This window comes from Plectropomus leopardus, chromosome 7, assembly GCF_026936395.1.
Source record: "Plectropomus leopardus strain MGB_pleo_1.0 chromosome 7, ASM2693639v1, whole genome shotgun sequence".
Taxonomy (NCBI): domain Eukaryota; kingdom Metazoa; phylum Chordata; class Actinopteri; order Perciformes; family Serranidae; genus Plectropomus; species Plectropomus leopardus.
The window spans coordinates 25,542,462-25,563,422 of NC_142182.1; the positions used below are offsets into that span (position 1 = coordinate 25,542,462).

General features: G+C 38.0%; 3 protein-coding genes and 1 pseudogene across 3 annotated transcripts; all 4 read left to right on the plus strand.

The window, feature by feature from the left end:
• The first annotated feature begins 833 nt into the window (after positions 1-833).
• On the plus strand, positions 834-3,025 carry LOC148189195 (dispanin subfamily A member 2b pseudogene; annotated as a pseudogene).
• LOC148189196 (mannose-binding protein C-like) lies at positions 2,917-8,756 on the plus strand. The gene is made up of 5 exons (XM_088080307.1): positions 2,917-3,064; positions 4,445-4,556; positions 6,606-6,701; positions 7,293-7,358; positions 7,690-8,756. Exons 2-5 carry the CDS (start codon positions 4,445-4,447, stop codon positions 8,067-8,069), a joined length of 654 nt encoding a protein of 217 aa, XP_087936433.1. The 5' UTR covers positions 2,917-3,064; the 3' UTR covers positions 8,070-8,756.
• Positions 8,757-9,866: 1,110 nt separating this feature from the next.
• LOC148189197 (dispanin subfamily A member 2b-like) lies at positions 9,867-11,292 on the plus strand. Its single transcript, XM_088080316.1, has 2 exons — positions 9,867-10,300; positions 10,803-11,292. The coding sequence occupies exons 1-2, from the start codon at positions 10,088-10,090 to the stop codon at positions 10,992-10,994; spliced, it is 405 nt and encodes a 134-aa protein (XP_087936442.1). The 5' UTR covers positions 9,867-10,087; the 3' UTR covers positions 10,995-11,292.
• Positions 11,293-14,171: 2,879 nt separating this feature from the next.
• Positions 14,172-20,922, plus strand: LOC148189198 (mannose-binding protein C-like). Its single transcript, XM_088080312.1, has 5 exons — positions 14,172-14,303; positions 16,187-16,298; positions 17,644-17,811; positions 19,615-19,680; positions 20,012-20,922. The coding sequence occupies exons 2-5, from the start codon at positions 16,187-16,189 to the stop codon at positions 20,389-20,391; spliced, it is 726 nt and encodes a 241-aa protein (XP_087936438.1). The 5' UTR covers positions 14,172-14,303; the 3' UTR covers positions 20,392-20,922.
• The last annotated feature ends 39 nt before the right edge of the window (positions 20,923-20,961 follow it).

The following is a 20,961-nucleotide window of genomic DNA, read 5'->3' on the forward strand; positions in this document are numbered from 1 at the left end:
CTCTGTTTGACTTTGTTTATCAGTTTTTTTAAGCTCTTCCTTTCTATGAATCAATTTCAGTATGGCCTTTGAATAAGATCTCAGACATCCTAGAATTGAAGTCTGGAAACAACACTCGTCTGAAATCATAAATTCTCTCCAGTTAGGATTACAGAATTGTCGCTGCCCACAATAACAATGATATCACAAGACAGCGATTCTACGATACTTGATACATGGCAAGAAAATCATCTCAATCAAGACCTGTGTAACGGCAGAAGAAAGAATACCCCTAAGAAAGTGAAAAAATCAGGATGGATGTAGTTATTTACTGTCTTGGGGTGTCAGTTTCATTCAGTTCCAGCTGATATGAGACTGCATAAAAAAGTTACCTCAGCCCTGGAGGTTAACAAATCTCTCCTGTGCTCACTGCCTATGGTGCCTCGACTGTAGTCAAAATGTATTTTTCCCACCGTGGTCTGGTGTTTTTGATAAAATGGCTTCAAATCTCTGTCAGTAAGGGCTGTTTTTCACAAAGGTAAAGCTATGAATATATTCTAAATCTAGCAGAAAATTAAACAGATATTGACTTTTTTAGGTGGCTTAAAACTAATCAATTAAGGCAGAGTTTGCTCAGCTCCGTCTGATTATATGTAGGAAGCGCGATGCGGTGGTTTTCTACCCCAAAGTTATTGTAGATAAACAGCTGTGATTGTGATGCGGTCTATAGCATAGACTGTATAAATATTAGGTGTCGGTGCTGTTACTACTTCTTACGCTGGCTTAAAGGCGAGACAACTCTGTCTCCCCATTTTGATACTATACCTTCGACACAGGACAGCAAGACGGAATAACTGCAAAATTGCCACTTTGAAGAAGCAGAGTCAAAGGGACTTCTGACTCTGTATGTAATTATGTTGCTAAATTAATTGCCCGAAGATTGTGGCTAGGTATTGTAGCTTACACTAGTTGACACAATGAAATACAATCTGCTGTGATCAATTTATTCTGAATTTTATATTTTAGAAAACAGAACAGGGGCACTACTCTGTAAATACACATATTTTTTCACACTTTTTCTTTTTTTTCATAATTATTCAAACCACTAAATAGCTAAAAGTCAAATTTGATAATTTTCCATTCTGAACCCTGTCTCACACTACACCATCACCTCAAGAAAACAAATGAGAGCTTATTTTTGCATTTCTTTTTAAACCAGATCAGAAGTGACTTGAGCCCCCCCCAAAAGCCCGAAGAGAAAATCAACACTTACAGTGACAGTTGAGGTCTCGCACACCTTCCTGCAGCGCTGCACTCCAAACCACAGCTGAGCTGACAGCGATGAATACTGCAGGATACCCAGCAAAGGTTTTTCCATTGCATGGGAGGAATGACGGGCTCCCTGGACAGCCTGGAGGACCTGCAGTGGCTCAGTACACCACTGTGAACGTCATCACTGAGCCCTCCAAGGACCACATCATCTGGTTCCTCTGCAACTTTCTCCACTCAAACCTCTTCTGCCTCGGACTGGCGGCCCTCATCTTCTCCATCAAGGTGTTTTTCTGTCATGGGGAATCTTCTGTCATTGTGTGTCCAAGAATACTGAAAAAAAAACAAAAAACACATTTTAGCACAGCAGTTCTTACAAAGGATAGCCAGGATTAGTGGAAAATAAAGTCGGTTTAACCAAGTTGTTGGCTGATTAAGACACAGACCTCCCTTAGACCATGACAAGAATCGATTAGACGGGCAACTGGGGGATGAGGAATATTCATCCCTAAGATTTTAGATATTATAAGGCTGGAAATTGCAATTTGACAACTGAAACAATAAAGTACAAAGAAGTTATGAGAAAAAGAAAACACGAGAAAGGAGAAGGAGCCAACAGACACTTTAAATGTCTTACAAACTTTACATGGTAGTGCTGAAGATGAAAAATCAGTGAACAAAAATTAAATAAATCTATATACAGAAAATGGGAGAAGGGGCAGAAAAGGTAGAAGCCAATCTCATTTGCAGCATAAAAATACAACAAACAAGAATCTAAATCTTTTGCAGGAGATGATGGGATTAGGCCTAAACAGTGGCAATTTAAATTCCCCCGAGGTCGATAAATCCCCTTTGTAATCAGTGTGCTTCGGTTCCTCCAGGCCAGAGACCGGAAGGTGGCTGGAGATCTGGAGGGTGCCCGACACTACGGCTCCACTGCCCGCTGCCTCAACATCTGGGCCACAGTGCTGGCTCCCATCACTGCCTTAATTGTCATCATTGTAATCACCATCTTGACTGTACAGGAAGAGCCGGTGTACAGAAATTACAGCGTACACAACACATTCACTTATTCTGACTCTAAATATATATTTATTAACAAAGTTTGATACTGTTATTCAGAATAAATGAGAGAGAAAGACTGATGAGCTGCCCAAACCACTATGTGTGTAAAAAGAGCAGTGTGTTGGGTTTAGCAGCCCCAAGAAAAAATGCACATGCTATATGTAAAATAAATGATATAATGACTGAAAACTTGAGTCAAACACTGAATTTGAAATTTGTGAGTGAGCAAGTCATTGAAAATTCAGAAATTCACATCTTTATAGTAGTACCAGGATGTAGGAGCTCCTGTATAAAAAACGCACGCCAAAATAGCCAGCCAATGGCAAGTATAGACGTTAGCCACAGTTCACGTCTAGTGAGTCAAGATTACTAATGCGTCACACCAAAGCTGTGTTTCGAATGTGAGGCAGCACATACTGCTTAAGTTGTGCTAAACATCACAACACTCAACACTTAAGAGTTTCTGCTGGAACGTTTTACAAAAAAAAAAATCACCAAGGACAAATTAAAGTAGTTACTTGATGTTTCTTTATTTCTGGAAGTATGTTAACTGCATGGAGAGGAAACGGATGTGAAACCACACTTGTAGATAGTGGAGAGTTATGAGAGTTATCACGGTTAATAATCTCTCTCAACATCCGTTATTAACTGAACCAAATTTCTACATGCACGTTAAACTACATTCTTGATCATTGTTCTTCAGAAGTTGTGAAGAAGTGGCTCATCCTGCAGATCCCTCCTCATCTCTACAGTGAGTTATATTTTGTTTATTACTACTACATTGATGACAATTCACAGCAAGAGAGTAACTTCTCTGTGCAAGTAAGAGGCCATAACCTGAGGTTTCAACAATGAACGCTTGTGCACTGAAAGTTTATTTATAGCTATAAGCAGCTTAGACATGAACATGTCTCTACAGGCCAACTGACAGCTAATTCAATTATATGCTGGACAATAAAATAATTTATGTTTCCCTGCATCATTTTGACATTCTTAACAGACCGGTTTGACCAAAAATAGGGTAGAGGACACGTAACGGGAAAACATTTTTAAGGTGAGGTGTTAAGATTCACATCCTTTAACCCAAGGTCCCTACAGCTCAAGGCAAGTTAGATTTTTTTTGAAGTAAGACTTTTTCTGATACTGATTGGAAATAAATTTACTACAAATTTGACAAAAAACAAATTTAAGGGAAAATAATCTGAAACAATTTTCCCCAAATATTAACTGTAACTTAAAAAAGTGACTTTTTTCATCAAGTTAAAAGACAATCTACTTATTACACATTTAAAACAATAAACACTTTACATCATCATAAAAGATACCATTTTGTTTCCTTTGTAAGGACTTGTCCATTTGTCATTTGTTGATGGGATTTGGAAAATGTTCCTTTATCCTGATCTGTGTATTATTGGGAGAAGCATTTGGTGAATTATTAAATTAAATAATTTCTAAACATTTCTAAAGCCAATATTTCCAACACTTAACGACTCAAAACAAAACAATCTAGACTGGTGAAAAGCACTACAAATAAGGAGAAAAGTATACATTTTTGATTTTGATGAGAGCTGTCCCTTTGAGGAAAGGCAGTAAAATAGGAGTTAAGGTGAGAGAAATATTAAAAGAAGACAGAGGGAAAGGAAGCAAAGTGAGCCCTTAAAATTGGATTGTAACGTAATACTGTCGCTATCGTTTCAAAAGCCCCCAGATGGAGTTGAATTATGCTGCTTTTACACTTATGACTGTGGTAATTATGTTTTTAGAGCCACAGTGATTATATAGAGCAATCACAGACCTGAGCAGTGCTACAAACACAGACACAGGCCGCTACAGAATGAGACACAGAAGCATTTGTACCACAGACGAAACTTGAAGTTGAGTTGTGGTGATGAAAACACACATACAATTCACCAGCTTCCTGATTACGTTATATGGACTGTCAACAGATTTACTGTCATTATCCAAGTTCACAGATGAACCTGTTGGAAAAGTATTAACCCAACTAACAGTAATGTTTGAATTTTTATCCAATCTACATACGTACCACAAAATCTCACCAACTCTCCAGATCTAATTTTGCTAACGATAAAAAACGATAGTGTCAATAATATTTATGTTCTTCGTTTTGAAGATGAGGATATTTCTCCTGTTCTGCGTCCTCTGCCTGATGACTTGTACTGGCTACGGTCAGTCTCCAGGTGACCATGATCCCATAGAACTTCCTAGGCCACCTGGGCATTTCGGTGGGTAATATAAACCTCCACAATCCTGCACCACGAACACTCTTTCTGATCAGACTTCAGTCATCTTTTGTCTGAATTCTGGCACCGCCCTGTCGGACAGGCAGGTGATATCTCTGTCTAACCTCCCAAGAGCCTTTGAGGCACTGTGTCAGCTGTGATGGTTCACAAGGCCACCCAAAGGTCAGACTGTCCCCTTTGTCCACAGGATATATAAAAATATACAGGAAGAACTGATATGAAAATTGATTCGGAAATGTCATTCAAAAATGATGATGATTGGCGCGATGTAATTTGTTCATTTTATTACTCGTCTCATATTGTCACTCAATAAAAAAGACTGATGTTCAAATGTCTGAATATTGAAAACATGCTCACCGGAGGATAAACCTTTATAATTTACTGTAGGTAGCCCTCAGACTTCTGAGAATAGTGAGGTAAAAATGTCTCTACTCACACGCAATGCATCCTGGTACATGTAGGCACTGACAGCAAGGTTTTACGAGGAGGAGAACTCCACTTCCTCATTCAATACAGCACGCACTGAGGAAATTATTGCAGCAATTGACTACATTAGCCACCAACGCTGACTGGACATCAACATAAAAGCAAAGTCTCTGTTTTACATGAGCACCAAAAGGAAATGGGCAGTGCTTCCAGGTGCTTTCGCCCTCTGTCTGGACTCAATCGTGAGTCAGTGTACCGCCACAAATATAAACGCACGCGCACACGCATGCACACACGCATGCACACATACACACACACACACACACACACACACACACACACACAGCCCTAGGGATGTAGATTTTTAATTCTTATTGATATTGATACCATTATCTAGAATCTTTAACAATCCAAGTCCTTAATGATACCACTATCAGTTCTCATCTAATATTTTTTGGAAAGACAAGGCCAAATTTAAAAAAAAAGTAATGTTTTGATAATCATATTTACTTTATGCAAACCAGTGACTGGATTTAAATGACGTGACTCAAGATGAAATGTTACGTCATGGGACCCTCGAGACTCAGTGGCGGTATTAATCAGCTCAAACATTATCGATTTTCGGGTTTTGAAAAAAAGTGGAACCAGGTCCTTAATAGGTTTCCATTCTCATCTCTTCTCTGCCCGCACCCCAATTCTGAAATGAATGCAATGACTCTGACACAGACTTAAGACGGACACAGGCTACAGGAGTTTCAAAACGGGTTTTTGAATCGGGTTACATCACACACAAAAATCTTTACAGATTTTCTATCTTACCTCAAACCTGCACAAACTACAAGAATTTAAAATAATGGTCATTACACACAACAAGACATTATTAAGATTATTGTGCCAGATGGAGAATGAATGGGCCACCTCATGTGATCTCATGGGGAAGTCGATGTAAACAAAACTGAGACTGATGTGGTGCTACACATGGTAGCAATGCTTTGCAGTGAGAAAACCAAAAGCAGAAGGCTAAAATATTCTGGTTAGGGAGATGGGGTCAACATGGGTTGTCTATTCTTCAGCAAGAACTGGAGGTAAGCAGTTAGCACCAGGGGCTATTTGTAAAATTATTTGGGCAGCCCAGATGAGTCTGTGAGCAATTTGAGAGGTTTAAGACTTTATCTGTAAACATTACAGATATTATCAAATAATCTGGGCCAAATATCAGCACTGATCAAGCTCCCTGAACAGATTTTTCCAGCAATTGTTGGAAGAATAATATATCACCCAAGAACTAAATACTGGTCTCCTAGCCCCTCAACTCAAACCCCTCCTCTCCAAGCCAAAACAGTGACAGAAACTAGAAACTGAAAAAACAGTGAAATAAACTGTCAGCTAAAAAAGTCACTGAAACACTTCAGAAAGCGGAAAATATCAAGATAATGTAAAATCATTTTTAATGCATGCATTTTCAATATAACTTAAGTGTCAATACTTTTTCCAGTTTAAGTAATTTAATGCCAATCTTTCCTTTTTTCAGTTTAAGTTTTTGTTTCATTGCCAAAATTAACTTTCACTGTTCTAGTGCTCTGCTTTCCCTGCTCTTCAACACAGACCCACCTGGACCACCTGAAATACCTAGACCACCTGCAATGATTGGACTACCTGGACCTCCTGGACCTCCTGGACCTGCTGCATTTTGTGGAAGAGGTTTTATATTTTTCTTGATTTTAAAAGAGCATATATACACTGTATAATATTGTATAAAATTACTTTGATCACCTGAGTCACTTGGGGGTCACTTGTTCATTGTATCCCAGGTCAGTAACAATGATAATACTACATTTTCTGAGGGTGTTTTTGTTTTGTAATTTTTTTTAGGCCATGTCCAAGTGATAATATTTCAACTCTTTTAAACTCTGTACCCATCATTTGTAAATCTTGCAACACAATTCAGTTTGAAAGGGTATATTGCCAATTACACTCACTGGGATCAGCGTACTCATCAAGATAAGTACAACATGACCTTTGATAACCATTTCATCTATCTGGAAGTCTGAAAATGTGGCAACGTCATCAGTGTAATGTAAACTAAGGGCATTTCCGGGCATCTGAAAGATGTGGGTGATGAGCAAGCACAGAGGGTCTAATGAAAGATGCGACTGAGTTTTATTACGGGAAGTGATCGAATAATTTTGGCGTATGAACTGTACTATAGACTACAATTCAGGATTTCACGGCTTTGGCCTGGGATTTAATTTACTGCCAGTTTGGTAACTGAAACTAATCTGTTTGATCCAGATATCTTTGGCTCCATTATCGAGGAGATCGAAGCCTTACAGAAGAGTCTTGCTAAGGTAGAGCTGAGTAAGTATCCTATTCAGCCATTACAAGAGTGTTGCAGAAAGTGAGTGCATGTGGACAGAGATTAGTTAGAGTTGTTCAGGAGACAACACTTTGTGAAATGTATTGTTTTAAAATGAGTTTTGTCCACACTAATGTTGTGCTTTTACTATAGCCTCAATAAATCTGATATAAATTTACCAATATCTGATATGTTACTGTCAGAGGCAGAACACAAGTGTTTTGGCAAAGACTTCTCAACAAAGCTCGAGGGCCATCATGACAATACAGCTTTGAGTCTGAAGAGCAAATGCTTTATTTGTTCCTGATGGCGCGTTGTTTTCTTTATTATCAGCCATGAACTACGACTTTGTCCGAAGAGTTGGTCAGAAATACTTTGTGTCTAACAAGGAGAAGAGCTCATTCTCCAGGGCCGCTGGCTTCTGCTCCCAACAAGGTTTAGAGATGGCTTTGCCCCAGAACGACGAGGAAAACAAGATACTGACTCAAGAGTTTGCAGACAAATGCAAAAACGTCTGGATCAACGTCAACAATAAAGCGGAGGAGAATTTCAAGGCCGACATGAAAAACCAACCTCTGACCTTCACCAAATGGGAAGAAGGGCAGCCAGATAAATCCATCCAGGAAACAGGCTGCACCATGCTGTTAGAAAACGGTGTGTGGAGAGTGACACCTGAATGCTCCTTCAATGCTTGCATCATTTGTCAGATATAAAAAGGTCTTGCATGCCAGATGAGGAATCATTGCTCTTAGAAATGTAGTAGTTTGTAGTAGTTACTACTTTAGAAACGCATTGCATCATTACCACGCTATTATTATTGTTGCACAGATATATTCTTATATGAAAAAGAGTTTAAGTGCACAATTAAAGTAACAATGTTAATTGTGTAGAAACAACAGTAAATTCTGAAAGCAGACAGTATGTCACAATAAAATATACACAGCAGTGAAAATGTTTCATTTCATTCATTCAAGACTCACAACAAACATCTTTACATTGTGACTGGTTTGGCTGCCAAGCTTATTTCTCTGCTGAAAATGTCAAACAAGGGTTGGTAAATGATGATCTAGATTTAAATTAGCCTAAAACAGAAGCGACAGAAAATTTACAACAATGTTAATAACTGACCCTGACAGAGTCGATATTTTGAAAGGTTTCTGTCATTGTCTCTATGTTTTTGTCACAACATATAAAATCCACACCATGCTCCACATATTTACCACAGATACTGAGTATAAGTATTAGGAAATTATCTTTCAAGGTGCCCAGCTGGGCAAAGTGTTTTTTTTTTTGTTTTCCAAATTTGCCACTTTAACATCATTCATCTGTAACCAGAAGTCGTACAAAGTTGTTTGTATTCAGCACATTCTTTTTCACAGTAAACCAAAAATGCTGCATCAGTCACTTTTCTCTGTTTGACTTTGTTTTTCAGTTTTTTTAAGCTCTTCCTTTCTATGAATCAGTTTCAGTATGGCCTTTGAATAAGATCTCAGACATCCTAGAACTGAAGTCTGGAAACAACACTCGTCTGAAATCATAAATTCTCTCCAGTTAGGATTACAGAATTGTCGCTGCCCACAATAACAATGATATCACAAGACAGCGATTCTACGATACTTGATACATCGCAAGAAAATCATCTCAATCAAGACCTGTGTAACGGCAGAAGAAAGAATACCCCTAAGAAAGTGAAAAAATCAGGATGGATGTAGTTATTTACTGTCTTGGGGTGTCAGTTTCATTCAGTTCCAGCTGATATGAGACTGCATAAAAAAGTTACCTCAGCCCTGGAGGTTAACAAATCTCTCCTGTGCTCACTGCCTATGGTGCCTCGACTGTAGTCAAAATGTATTTTTCCCACCGTGGTCTGGTGTTTTTGATATAATGGCTTCAAATCTCTGTCAGTAAGGGCTGTTTTTCACAAAGGTAAAGCTATGAATATATTCTAAATCTAGCAGAAAATTAAACAGATATTGACTTTTTTAGGTGGCTTAAAACTAATCAATTAAGGCAGAGTTTGCTCAGCTCCGTCTGATTGTATGTAGGAAGCGTGATGCGGTGGTTTTCTACCCCAAAGTTGTTGTAGATAAACAGCTGTGATTGTGATGCGGTCTATAGCATAGACTGTATAAATATTAGGTGTCGGTGCTGTTACTACTTCTTACGCTGGCTTAAAGGCGAGACAACTCTGTCTCCCCATTTTGATACTGTACCTTCGACACAGGACAGCAAGACGGAATAACTGCAAAATTGCCACTTTGAAGAAGCAGAGTCAAAGGGACTTCTGACTCTGTATGTAATTATGTTGCTAAATTAATTGCCCAAAGATTGTGGCTAGGTATTGTAGCTTACACTAGTTGACACAATGAAATACAATCTGCTGTGATCAATTTATTCTGAATTTTATATTTTAGAAAACAGAACAGGGGCACTACTCCGTAAATACAAATATTTGTTCATACTTTTTCTTTTTTTTTTCATAATTATTCAAACCACTAAATAGCTAAAAGTCAAATTTGATAATTTTCCATTCTGAACCCTGTCTCACACTACACCATCACCTCAAGAAAACAAATGAGAGCTTATTTTTGCATTTCTTTTTAAACCAGATCAGAAGTGACTTGAGCCCCCCCCAAAAGCCCGAAGAGAAAATCAACACTTACAGTGACAGTTGAGGTCTCGCACACCTTCCTGCAGCGCTGCACTCCAAACCACAGCTGAGCTGACAGCGATGAATACTGCAGGATACCCAGCAAAGGTTTTTCCATTGCATGGGAGGAATGACGGGCTCCCTGGACAGCCTGGAGGACCTGCAGTGGCTCAGTCCACCACTGTGAACGTCATCACTGAGCCCTCCAAGGACCACATCATCTGGTTCCTCTGCAACTTTCTCCACTCAAACCTCTTCTGCCTCGGACTGGCGGCCCTCATCTTCTCCATCAAGGTGTTTTTCTGTCATGGGGAATCTTCTGTCATTGCGTGTCCAAGAATACTGAAAAAAAAAACAAAAAACAAAACACATTTTAGCACAGCAGTTATTACAAAGGATAGCCAGGATTAGTGGAAAATAAAGTCGGTTTAACCAAGTTGGCTGATTAAGAGACAGACCTCCCTTAGACCATGACAAGAATCGATTTTAGATATTATAAGGCGTAAAATTGCAGTTTAACTACTGAAACAATAAAGTACAAAGAAGTTATGAGAAAAAAGAAAACAAATGAGAATCAAAAATAGAACAATCTGAGAAAGAAAACTACAGAGAAAAAATGGGTCGAATGAATGGAAAAGGTAGACGCCAATCTCGATTGCAGAATAAAAATACAACAAACAAGAATCTAAAGCTTTCACAGGAGATTATGAGGTTTTGCCGATGCTCATCGGTGTCAGTGTAAGTTCAAGGTCGAGCATAAATCCCCTCTATAATCAGTGTGCTTCGGTTCCTCCAGGCCAGAGACCTGAAGGTGGCTGGAGATCTGGAGGGTGCCCGACACTACGGCTCCACTGCCCGCTGCCTCAACATCTGGGCCACAGTGCTGGCTCCCATCACTGCCTTAATTGTCATCATTATAATCACCATCTCGACTGTAGCGACACAGTCGTACAGAAATTACGGATACGGATACGATTACAGAGGCTAAATCTGAAATGGTGTTCGAGTTGCCTACTGCTATGGCTGGGTGATGTTTGTGGCCATCTGCTTATGGCACAATTTGTGACTTTGGCTATCTTGTTTTACTTATATATTTAAGCAACAAAGACACAGTTTTGTCGGGTGTGACTAGTGACTTCAGTGGAACTTATCCATATTTCCTTTAAGATAATTTGTAATCAGCTTTGACATTTAAGCCACTTAATTCCATTCGGATTTTCTGTCTACAAGGTCTGTGTTCTGGAGACTGTCAGTTATCTGTCAATAAAGGTGGCTGTCTCATGTTTCATGCTTGTGAAATTTTTGAGGTAAATAAAAAAATTGTAGAGGCACAAACTCAATTGATTTTCCACATTTCCACAAATAATGGTGTTTTGACATTTTCACTGTGGTAAACTGTAACTGATGGTGATTTGAAGCTGCAAATGTCTCCACCCGAAGAGGAAATAGGGGACAGGGGGCCTAATTCAAGAAATAATATACAAACCGATTTTCTCTTAGTTTGCTCGTATCCATGATTTGCTCTTATTTCGTCAGAACCCAACTGATTTTGGGGATTCACAAATGTTTTCTTCCTTTTGCTTTTCTCTAAGGTAAAGCGAAAAGTTTTTGAGGGGTCCAGAGCACTAGTACCAAAATAACAGAAAAATAACATATCAGTCCACAGATTTGAGGATTATAATCAGTCCATTATATTTGAGGAACATTAGAAAAAAAGCATACATATAATTTCATGAAATTTAGATGAGGTTTTAGAGTAATTATATTGACTGTCTTATTAAATTTCAGGGCCAAAGGGAATTAGTGAATTGATCCCAATTACAGTAATTTCAGTTACTGTGTGTCCCTCTACTGGCCAGTGCTGGAATCTAACTAAGTACATTTACTAAACTACAGTACGTCAGTATAAATCTGAGGTTACTTTTACATTACTTGAATATCCTCACCTCATGCCACTTTCTACGTCTACTCGACTACACTTCAGAGGGAAATATTGTACTTTTTACTCCAATAACAACTTTACAAATTGCACACAAACCAAAAATATGAAAAAATACAAGTGCAGTTGAAACAATTAGTCGATTTATTACAAACTATTTGGCGATTTTGTCTTTCACTGTGTATCATGGCTCCAGCTTGCCAAAAATACTGTATGTATGAGAATATGCCGCTTTTTCTTTTCATATTCTTGATTATTTTAAATCATTTAATTTATTTGGACCTTTTTGCATGTGTACTTTTTAATATTTACATGCATTTACATGAAATCACATTTACTTAGTTCACATTCATTTCATTGTAGGCCCACACCACTTTCATTACTGCAGAAGTTATTTTTCTTACAGATGTTTTTAGTGTCAGTTCTCCATTTTGGCAATGTGCCAGAATCTTTGCACACAGCATGAAACCTTATATTGTGATTAGGGGGGTTATAGATGCCCCTAGGTGACTTATGATCAAGTGGCATACATCAGTGAACACAACTGGGTAAGAGCAAATTTGGGTGGAAGAGAGCATTTGGAGTTAATTCTGTAATATTTTCTCATACCTAAGAATTAAGAGAATGGGTATATATATATATACATACACACACACACACATACTATATATATATATATATATATATATATATATATATATATATATATATATATATATATATATATATATATATATATATATATATATATATATATATATATATACACATTCTCTTAACACACACACACACACACACACACATATACATAGATACACATATGTATACATATATATGTATATGTATGTGTGTGTGTGTGTATGTATGTAGTATACACACACACACACACACACACACACACACACACACACACATATATATAAATATATATAAATATAAATATATATATATATATATATATATATACATTTTTCTGCCATACTCTCAATAAATATATATACCATACTTTCTGTAACTCACTTTTGGTACAGTAAGCAGGCAAACACCAGAAGTCCTGAGAGATCAGGCTGAATCACATTCAGATAAGCAGTCAGAAAGGTAAGACAGTGCTAAATCATGCAGTGCTTTAAAAACAAGTAAAAGAATTTCAAAATCACTTCTCAGTGCTACCAGAAGCCAGTGCAGCGACACTAAAACTGGAGTAATGTGATCTCTCATCCTGCTTTTTGTTAAAACTCTTGCTGCCACATTCTGTAGTAACTGCAGGCTATCAAAACTTTTTTTGGGGGCCTTTAATAGAGGAATGGAGGGAATGCCTGACTAATTCAGTACTGGCATCTGCTTTGATCAGTTGGTATAGTTGGTAGATTCTGAAGTAACTGGTACTGTGAAGGCACTTTTTGTCTGTTTATTGTATTTTTGTCTCTTGTTTCTGTTGTAAATCTGTCTTTACTAAAGTTGTGCTTTCTGTTTGGAAAAGATGAGACAGTGAACAGTTATCTTGATTATGTGTGAAAACTGTTTTTTTCTGATGTCCTTACTAAAACATCAATTAAAAAAAAACAGTAACACATGTACATGGACAGCGTGATTCCACTTTAACTGATAAAAAAGAGACAGCTTGTTATCAATCACTTAAAAAAAATAATGACCATGTCCAAAAAAAAAATCAACACCGGGCATGAAAGTCCAGGGCTTTTCCAAGGTGTGTTCACAGGCTGCTTTATTCTTTGTAGATCTTTATAATAATTTACTGAAGGAAAAAAAAGGCATGTCTTAGAGCACAATCCAAATCTTTGTCAGACTTGCCATTTAATGAGGAGGTTATTAGACTGTAACTGGCTTTTGAAACGGTAACAAGCACACAGCAGAAGGGGTGGGGGTGGGGGGGTGTCAACCTAAACATCAGGCCAATGGCAAGTAAAGATTTAAGCCACAATTTACATCTAGTGAGTCGACTACCTATGCGTCACACCAAAGCTGTGTTTCAAATGTGAGGCAGCAGATATTGCTTAAGTTTTAATAAACATCACAACACTCTATACTTAAGTGTTTCCGCTGGTAACGTTCTGCCACTACAGATAAGACAAAAAAGATCACCAAGGGGATAAAAAAAGTAGTTACTTAATGTATCTTCAGTTCTTTAAGTATGTTAACTGCATGGAGAAGAAACAGATGTGAAACCACACTTGGAGATAGTGGAGAGTTATGAGAGTTATCACGGTTAATAATCTCTCTCAACATCCGTTGTTAACTGGACCAAATTTCTACATGCACACTTAACTACATTCTTGATCATTTTCTTCACTTTCTTCGTGAAGAAGTGGCTCATCCTGCAGATCCCTCCTCATCTCTACAGTGAGTTATATTTTGTTTATTACTACTACATTGATGACAATTCACAGCAAGAGAGTAACTTCTCTGTGCAAGTAAGAGGCCATAACCTGAGGTTTCATCAATGAATTAGGGACCAACCGATGTTGTTCTTTCAGGGCCAATAAAATACTGATGACGAGTAGTTAATGAGACTGACAACTGATATTTGGAACTGATATGCATTCACAATAAAATTATCGGTCCCAATAATCGCCAGTCTGATAATCTGTATGTAATCTGAATGCATAATAAATGAATGAATAAAATGTATTTGTAATTTGTAGCTATAAGCAGCTTAGACATGAACATGTCTCTACAGGCCAACTGACAGCTAATTCAATTATATGCTGGACAATAAAATAATTTATGTTTCCCTGCATCATTTTCACATTCTTAACAGACCGGTTTGACCCAAAATAGGGTAGAGGACACGTAACGGGAAAACATTTTTAGGATGAGATGTTAAGATTCACATCCTTTAACCCAAGGTCCCTACAGCTCAAGGCAAGTTAGATTTTTTTTGAAGTAAGACTTTTTCTGATACTAATTGGAATTAAATTGACTACAAATTTTACAAAAAACAAATTTAAGGGAAAATAATCTCAAACAATTTTCCCCAAATATTAACTGTAACTTAAAAAAGTGACTTTTTTCATCAAGTTAAAAGACAATATACTTATTACAAATTTAAAACAATAAACACTTTACATCATCATAAAAGATACCATTTTGTTTCCTTTGTAAGGACTTGTCCATTTGTCATTTGTTGATGGGATTTGGTAAATGTTCCTTTATCCTGATCTGTGTATTATTGGGAGAAGCATTTGGTGAATTATCAAATTAAATAATTATTACATCAGAAAAAAAACATTAGAAATATCCTACATCCCATGTCTTAGCATTAAAGACTTTTGAAAGACAGATTTTAGACATTTAATGCTAATTAAGATCTTATCTTTAGATTAATGAACTGAATACCTTCAAAGACAGTTTAAGGATCCATGGGCACCGTGCTTTAACCACAGTCTGACCTTTACCTCCTCTTTGGTTTTTTCCCTAAATTCTAGAGCTCAATTGCTCTATTTTGCCATTTGTCAATCAAGAGTGTTTTGGTGTGAGTGGCTTCTCTCTAACTTTTGAAATATATGTTTCTGGTGCTTTAGGCACCATAAGCACGGTGCCATCTAGTTCCATTATATTTGAGAGACGGCAGACATTTCTGAAGCCAATATCTCCAACACTTAACAACTCAAAACAAAACAATCTAGATTGATAAATAGCACTACAAATAAGAAGAAAAGTATACATTTTTGATTTTTACGAGAACTTGTCCCTTTAAGGTGAGAGAAATATTAAAAGAAGACAGAGGGAAAGGAAGCAAAGTGAGCCCTTAAAATTGGATTGTAACTTAATACTGTCGCTATCATTTCAAAAGCCCCCAGATGGAGTTGAATTATGCTGCTTTTACACTTATGACTGTGGTAATTATGTTTTTAGAGCCACAGTGATTATATAGAGCAATCACAGACCTGAGCAGTGCTACAAACACAGACACAGGCCGCTACAGAATGAGACACAGAAGCATTTGTACCACAGACGAAACTTGAAGTTGAGTTGTGGTGATGAAAACACACATACAATTCACCAGCTTCCTGATTACGTTATATGGACTGTCAACAGATTTACTGTCATTATCCAAGTTCATAGATGAACCTGTTGGAAAAGTATTAACCCAACTAACAGTAATGTTTGAATTTTTATCCAATCTACATACGTACCACAAAATCTCACCAACTCTCCAGATCTAATTTTGCTAACGATAAAAAACGATAGTGTCAATAATATTTATGTTCTTCGTTTTGAAGATGAGGATATTTCTCCTGTTCTGCGTCCTCTGCCTGATGACTTGTACTGGCTACGGTCAGTCTCCAGGTGACCATGATCCCATAGAACTTCCTAGGTCATCTGGTCCTCCAGGTGGGTAATATAAACCTCCACAATCCTGCACCACGAACACTCTTTCTGATCAGACTTCAGTCATCTTTTGTCTGAATCCTGGCACCGCCCTGTCGGACAGGCAGGCGATATCTCTCTCTAACCTCCCAAGAGCCTTTGAGGTGACTTTCGGAGTTTAAGAAACAAATAAGAATACCAGTTAAATACAAATTAAAAAGATTTTAGAGAAAAGAAAGAAAGAGAGGAAATTGGACAATGGTGGTGGTCAGATGGAGTACGCTAGTCTAAACAGGTGAGTTTTGAGTTTGGACTGAAAATGTGGGAGTGAGTCAGTATTAAGGAGGTCAGCTGGGAGAGAGTTCCAGAGCTGAGGAGCAGAGCGGCTGAATGCTCTGCTCCCCATGGTAACAAGGCGAGCAGGGGGGACAGTGAGATGGATGGAGGAGGAGGATCTGAGGGTGTGGACGGGTGTGGCAATATGGAGGAGGTCAGAGAGCTGGAGGGGCAAGGTTGTGTATGGCGTTAAAGGTGAGGAGAAGTATTTTGTAGTTGATACGGTGTGTGATGGGGAGCCAGTGGAGCTGTTGCAGAATGGGTGTGATGTGGTGGATGGAGGGATTGCGTGTGATGATACGGGCAGCTGAATTTTGAACTAGTTGTAATGTAGGCACTGACAGCATGGTTCTACGAGGAGGAGAACTCCACTTCCTCATTCAATATAGCACGCACTGAGGAAATTATTGCAGCGACTGACTACATTAGCCACCAACGCTGACTGGACATCAACATAAAAGCAAAGTCTCTGTTTTACATGAGCACCAAAAGGAAATGGGCAGTGCTTCCAGGTGCTTTCGCCCTCTGTCTGGACTCAGTCGTGAGTCAGTGTACCGCCGCAAACATACGCACGTTTAAGAAGAAATGACAATAAATCTACCTTGTATCTTTCAGATATTACCAAATAATCTGGGCCAAATATCAGCACCGACCAAGTTCCCCGACCAGATTTTTCCAGCAATTGTTGGAAGAATAATAAATCACCCAAGAACTAAATACTGGTCTCCTAGCCCCTCAACTCAAACCCCTCCTCTCCAAGCCAAAACAGTGACAGAAACTAGAAACTGAAAAAACAGTGAAATAAACTGTCAGTTAAAAAAGTCACTGAAACACTTCAGAAAGCTGAAAATATCAAGATAATGTAAAATCATTTTTAATGCATGCATTTTCAATATAACTTAAGTGTCAATTGTTTTTTCCAGTTCAAGTAAGTTAATGCCAATCTTTCCTTATTGCAGTTTAAGTTTTTGTTTCATTGCCAAAATTAACTTTCACTGTTCTAGTGCTCTGCTTTCCCTGCTCTTCAACACAGGACCACCTGGACCACCTGGACCACCTGGACCACCTGGACCACCTGGACCAGCTGGACCAGCTGGACCAGCTGGATTTCCTGGACGTTCTGGACCTCCTGGACCTTTTGGACCTCGTGGACCACCTGGATTTCCTGGAACTTCTGGACCTGCTGCATTTTGTGGAAGAGGTTTTATATTTTTCTTGATTTTAAAAGAGCATATATACACTGTATAATATTGTATAAAATTACTTTGATCACCTGAGTCACTTTGGGGTCACTTGTTCATTGTATCCCAGGTCAGTAACAATGATAATACTACATTTTCTGAGGGTGTTTTTGTTTTGTAATTTTTTTTGAGACTCTTTTAAACTCTGTACCCATCATTTGTAAATCTTAAAATACAATTCAGTTTGAAAGGGAATATTGCCAATTACACTCATTGGGATCAGCGTACTCATCAAGATAAGTACAACATGGCCTTTGATAACCATTTTATCTATCTGGAAGTCAGAAAACAAATGAAATGTTTACCAGAAAACCTGTTTCAAACTGAGAGCATTTCCAGGCATTTGAAAGATGTGGATGATTAGCAGCAACAGAGGGTCTAATGAAAGATGCAATTGAATTTTAGTATGGGAAGTGATTGAGTAATTATGGAGTTCGAATTGTACTACTGACTAAAATTCAGGACATCACTGCCTCCGCTATGTTTACTCGGTCTAAAGTGCAGTATTGAAGGACCCCTTCAAAACAGCAATACTTGGGTTTTAACTAGAGGTGGGCGATACATAGAATATACTCAAGGTATCGTGGCTTTTTCTGTGTGCAATACCTTTAATGATGATATTGTGAACACTGGTCATAATTGTCCATCGTTTTTAAAAGCCATCAGCGTTTTAGTTCGCTTACTCTCGCCTATGGCTCCTTCCCTCTCTCAGACACACATACACACACAAAGCAGGTGTGTTGTAGAGCTCCAGACCAAGACTAGTATTTTATCAAATTTTGCGACCGTGGAGCACCGCTGTGGTTTGCAAATACTATTACTATATGGAGTGGTGAGCTGTTACTTTGTTTCCAGCTTACACTGAATAAATCATCATTTTTACTGGCCCTGCAGTAACTCTCTAACTTAATGAGTGGTAATGGTGGTAGTGTGAACAGGTGAAGCTTCGTGTTTGTATTTTCATAGTTCTGATTGCAACTATTTAGTCACAGTTTGTGACCACGGAGCACCAGTGCGACTTGCAAATATTGGTAGTGAACTGGAGAGCTGTTTGTATGTTGCCTGCTCACAGTGAATGAATCCTCACGGTTAAAGGCGCCACATTATCTGTAAAACCGTCAGCTTCAAGCCCGCAGCAAAAACATTAACATTTACAGCTTGAGACAAGCCAGGACCTTCAAAATAAAAGCACAATGGCCTCAAACTTTGATTTATTTAATTATAACAATACTTTATTTAACTTCCTTAGAACAGTATTTTATTAAATGTAATTATAACAGTGGTGTATTTTAGCTTTCTTATTTGACAGTAGCTATTTTATTTAACTTCAATGTATCTGCAGTTCATTCCATTTTCTACTTTAGAGGTCAACATTAGTTTAAAGAACATTTACAAATATTACAATACACATTGTGTATAGCTATATAGCCTTTGCGATGATATTTTAAAGCCATATCCCCCAGCCCTCATTTTAGGTTATGCTCACTTTAAATGCTGAATCATCTGGCAGTAAAGCCCAATCATTCAGGCTGCATTTAGTCTGACACTTCTGTCAAGTTGCACAATTGTCCAAAAGAATGAAAATCAAGCAAATTCTGGTTTTCTCATCATTCAGTAGGTTTGGAGGAGGAAAGGAATAAGATAACTTATGCAGGAAGTGAAGATAAGCTTTTCATTTTTTAGACGGTGCAAATCTGACATAATGTGGACTGGGATTTAACTTACTGCCAGTTTGGTAACTGAAACTAATCTGTTTGATCCAGATATCTTTGGCTCCATTATCGAGGAGATCGAAGCCTTACAGAAGAGTCATGCTAAGGTAGAGCTGAGTAAGTATCCTATTCAGCCATTACAAGAGTGTTGCAGAAAGTGAGTGCATGTGGACAGAGATTAGTTAGAGTTGTTTAAGAGACAACACTTTGTGAAATTTATTGTTTTAAAATGAGTTTTGTCCATACCGATGTTGTGCTTTTACTATTGCCTCAATATATCTGATATAAATTTACCAATATCTGATATGTTACTGTCAGAGGCAGAACACAAGTGTTTTGGCAAAGACTTCTCAACAAAGCTCGAGGGCCATCATGACAATACAGCTTTGAGTCTGAAGAGCAAATGCTTTATTTGTTCCTGATGGCGCGTTGTTTTCTTTATTCTCAGCCATGAACTACGACTTTGTCCGAAGAGTTGGTCAGAAATACTTTGTGTCTAACAAGGAGAAGAGCTCATTCTCCAGGGCCGCTGGCTTCTGCTCCCAACAAGGTTTAGAGATGGCTTTGCCCCAGAACGACGAGGAAAACAAGATACTGACTCAAGAGTTTGCAGACAAATGCAAAAACGCCTGGATCAACGTCAACAATAAAGCAGAGGGGAATTTCAAGGCCGACATGAAAAACCAACCTCTGACCTTCACCAAATGGGAAGAAGGGCAGCCAGATAAATCCATCCAGGAAACAGGCTGCACCATGCTGTTAGAAAACGGTGTGTGGAGAGTGACACCTGAATGCTCCTTCAATGCTTGCATCATTTGTCAGATATAAAAAGGTCTTGCATGCCAGATGAGGAATCATTGCTCTTAGAAATGTAGTAGTTTGTAGTAGTTACTACTTTAGAAACGCATTGCATCATTACAACGCTATTATTATTGTTGCACAGATATATTCTTATATGAAAAAGAGTTTAAGTGTACAGTTAAAGTAACAATGTTATATGTGTAGAAACAACAGTAAATTCTGAAAGCAGACAGTATGTCACAATAAAATATACACAGCAGTGAAAATGTTTCATTTCATTCATTCAAGACTCACAACAAACATCTTTACATTGTGACTGGTTTGGCTGCCAAGCTTATTTATCTGCTGAAAATGTCAAACAAGGGTTGGTAAATGATGATCTAGATGCAAATTAGCCTAAAACAGAAGTGACAGAAAATGTACAACAATGTTAATAACTGACCCTGACAGAGTCGATATTTTGAAAGGTTTCTGTCATTGTCTCTATGTTTTTGTCACAACATATAAAATCCACACCATGCTCCACATATTTACCAAAGATACTGAGTAAAAGTATTAGGAAATTATCTTTCAAGGACTCTGTATGTAATTATGTTG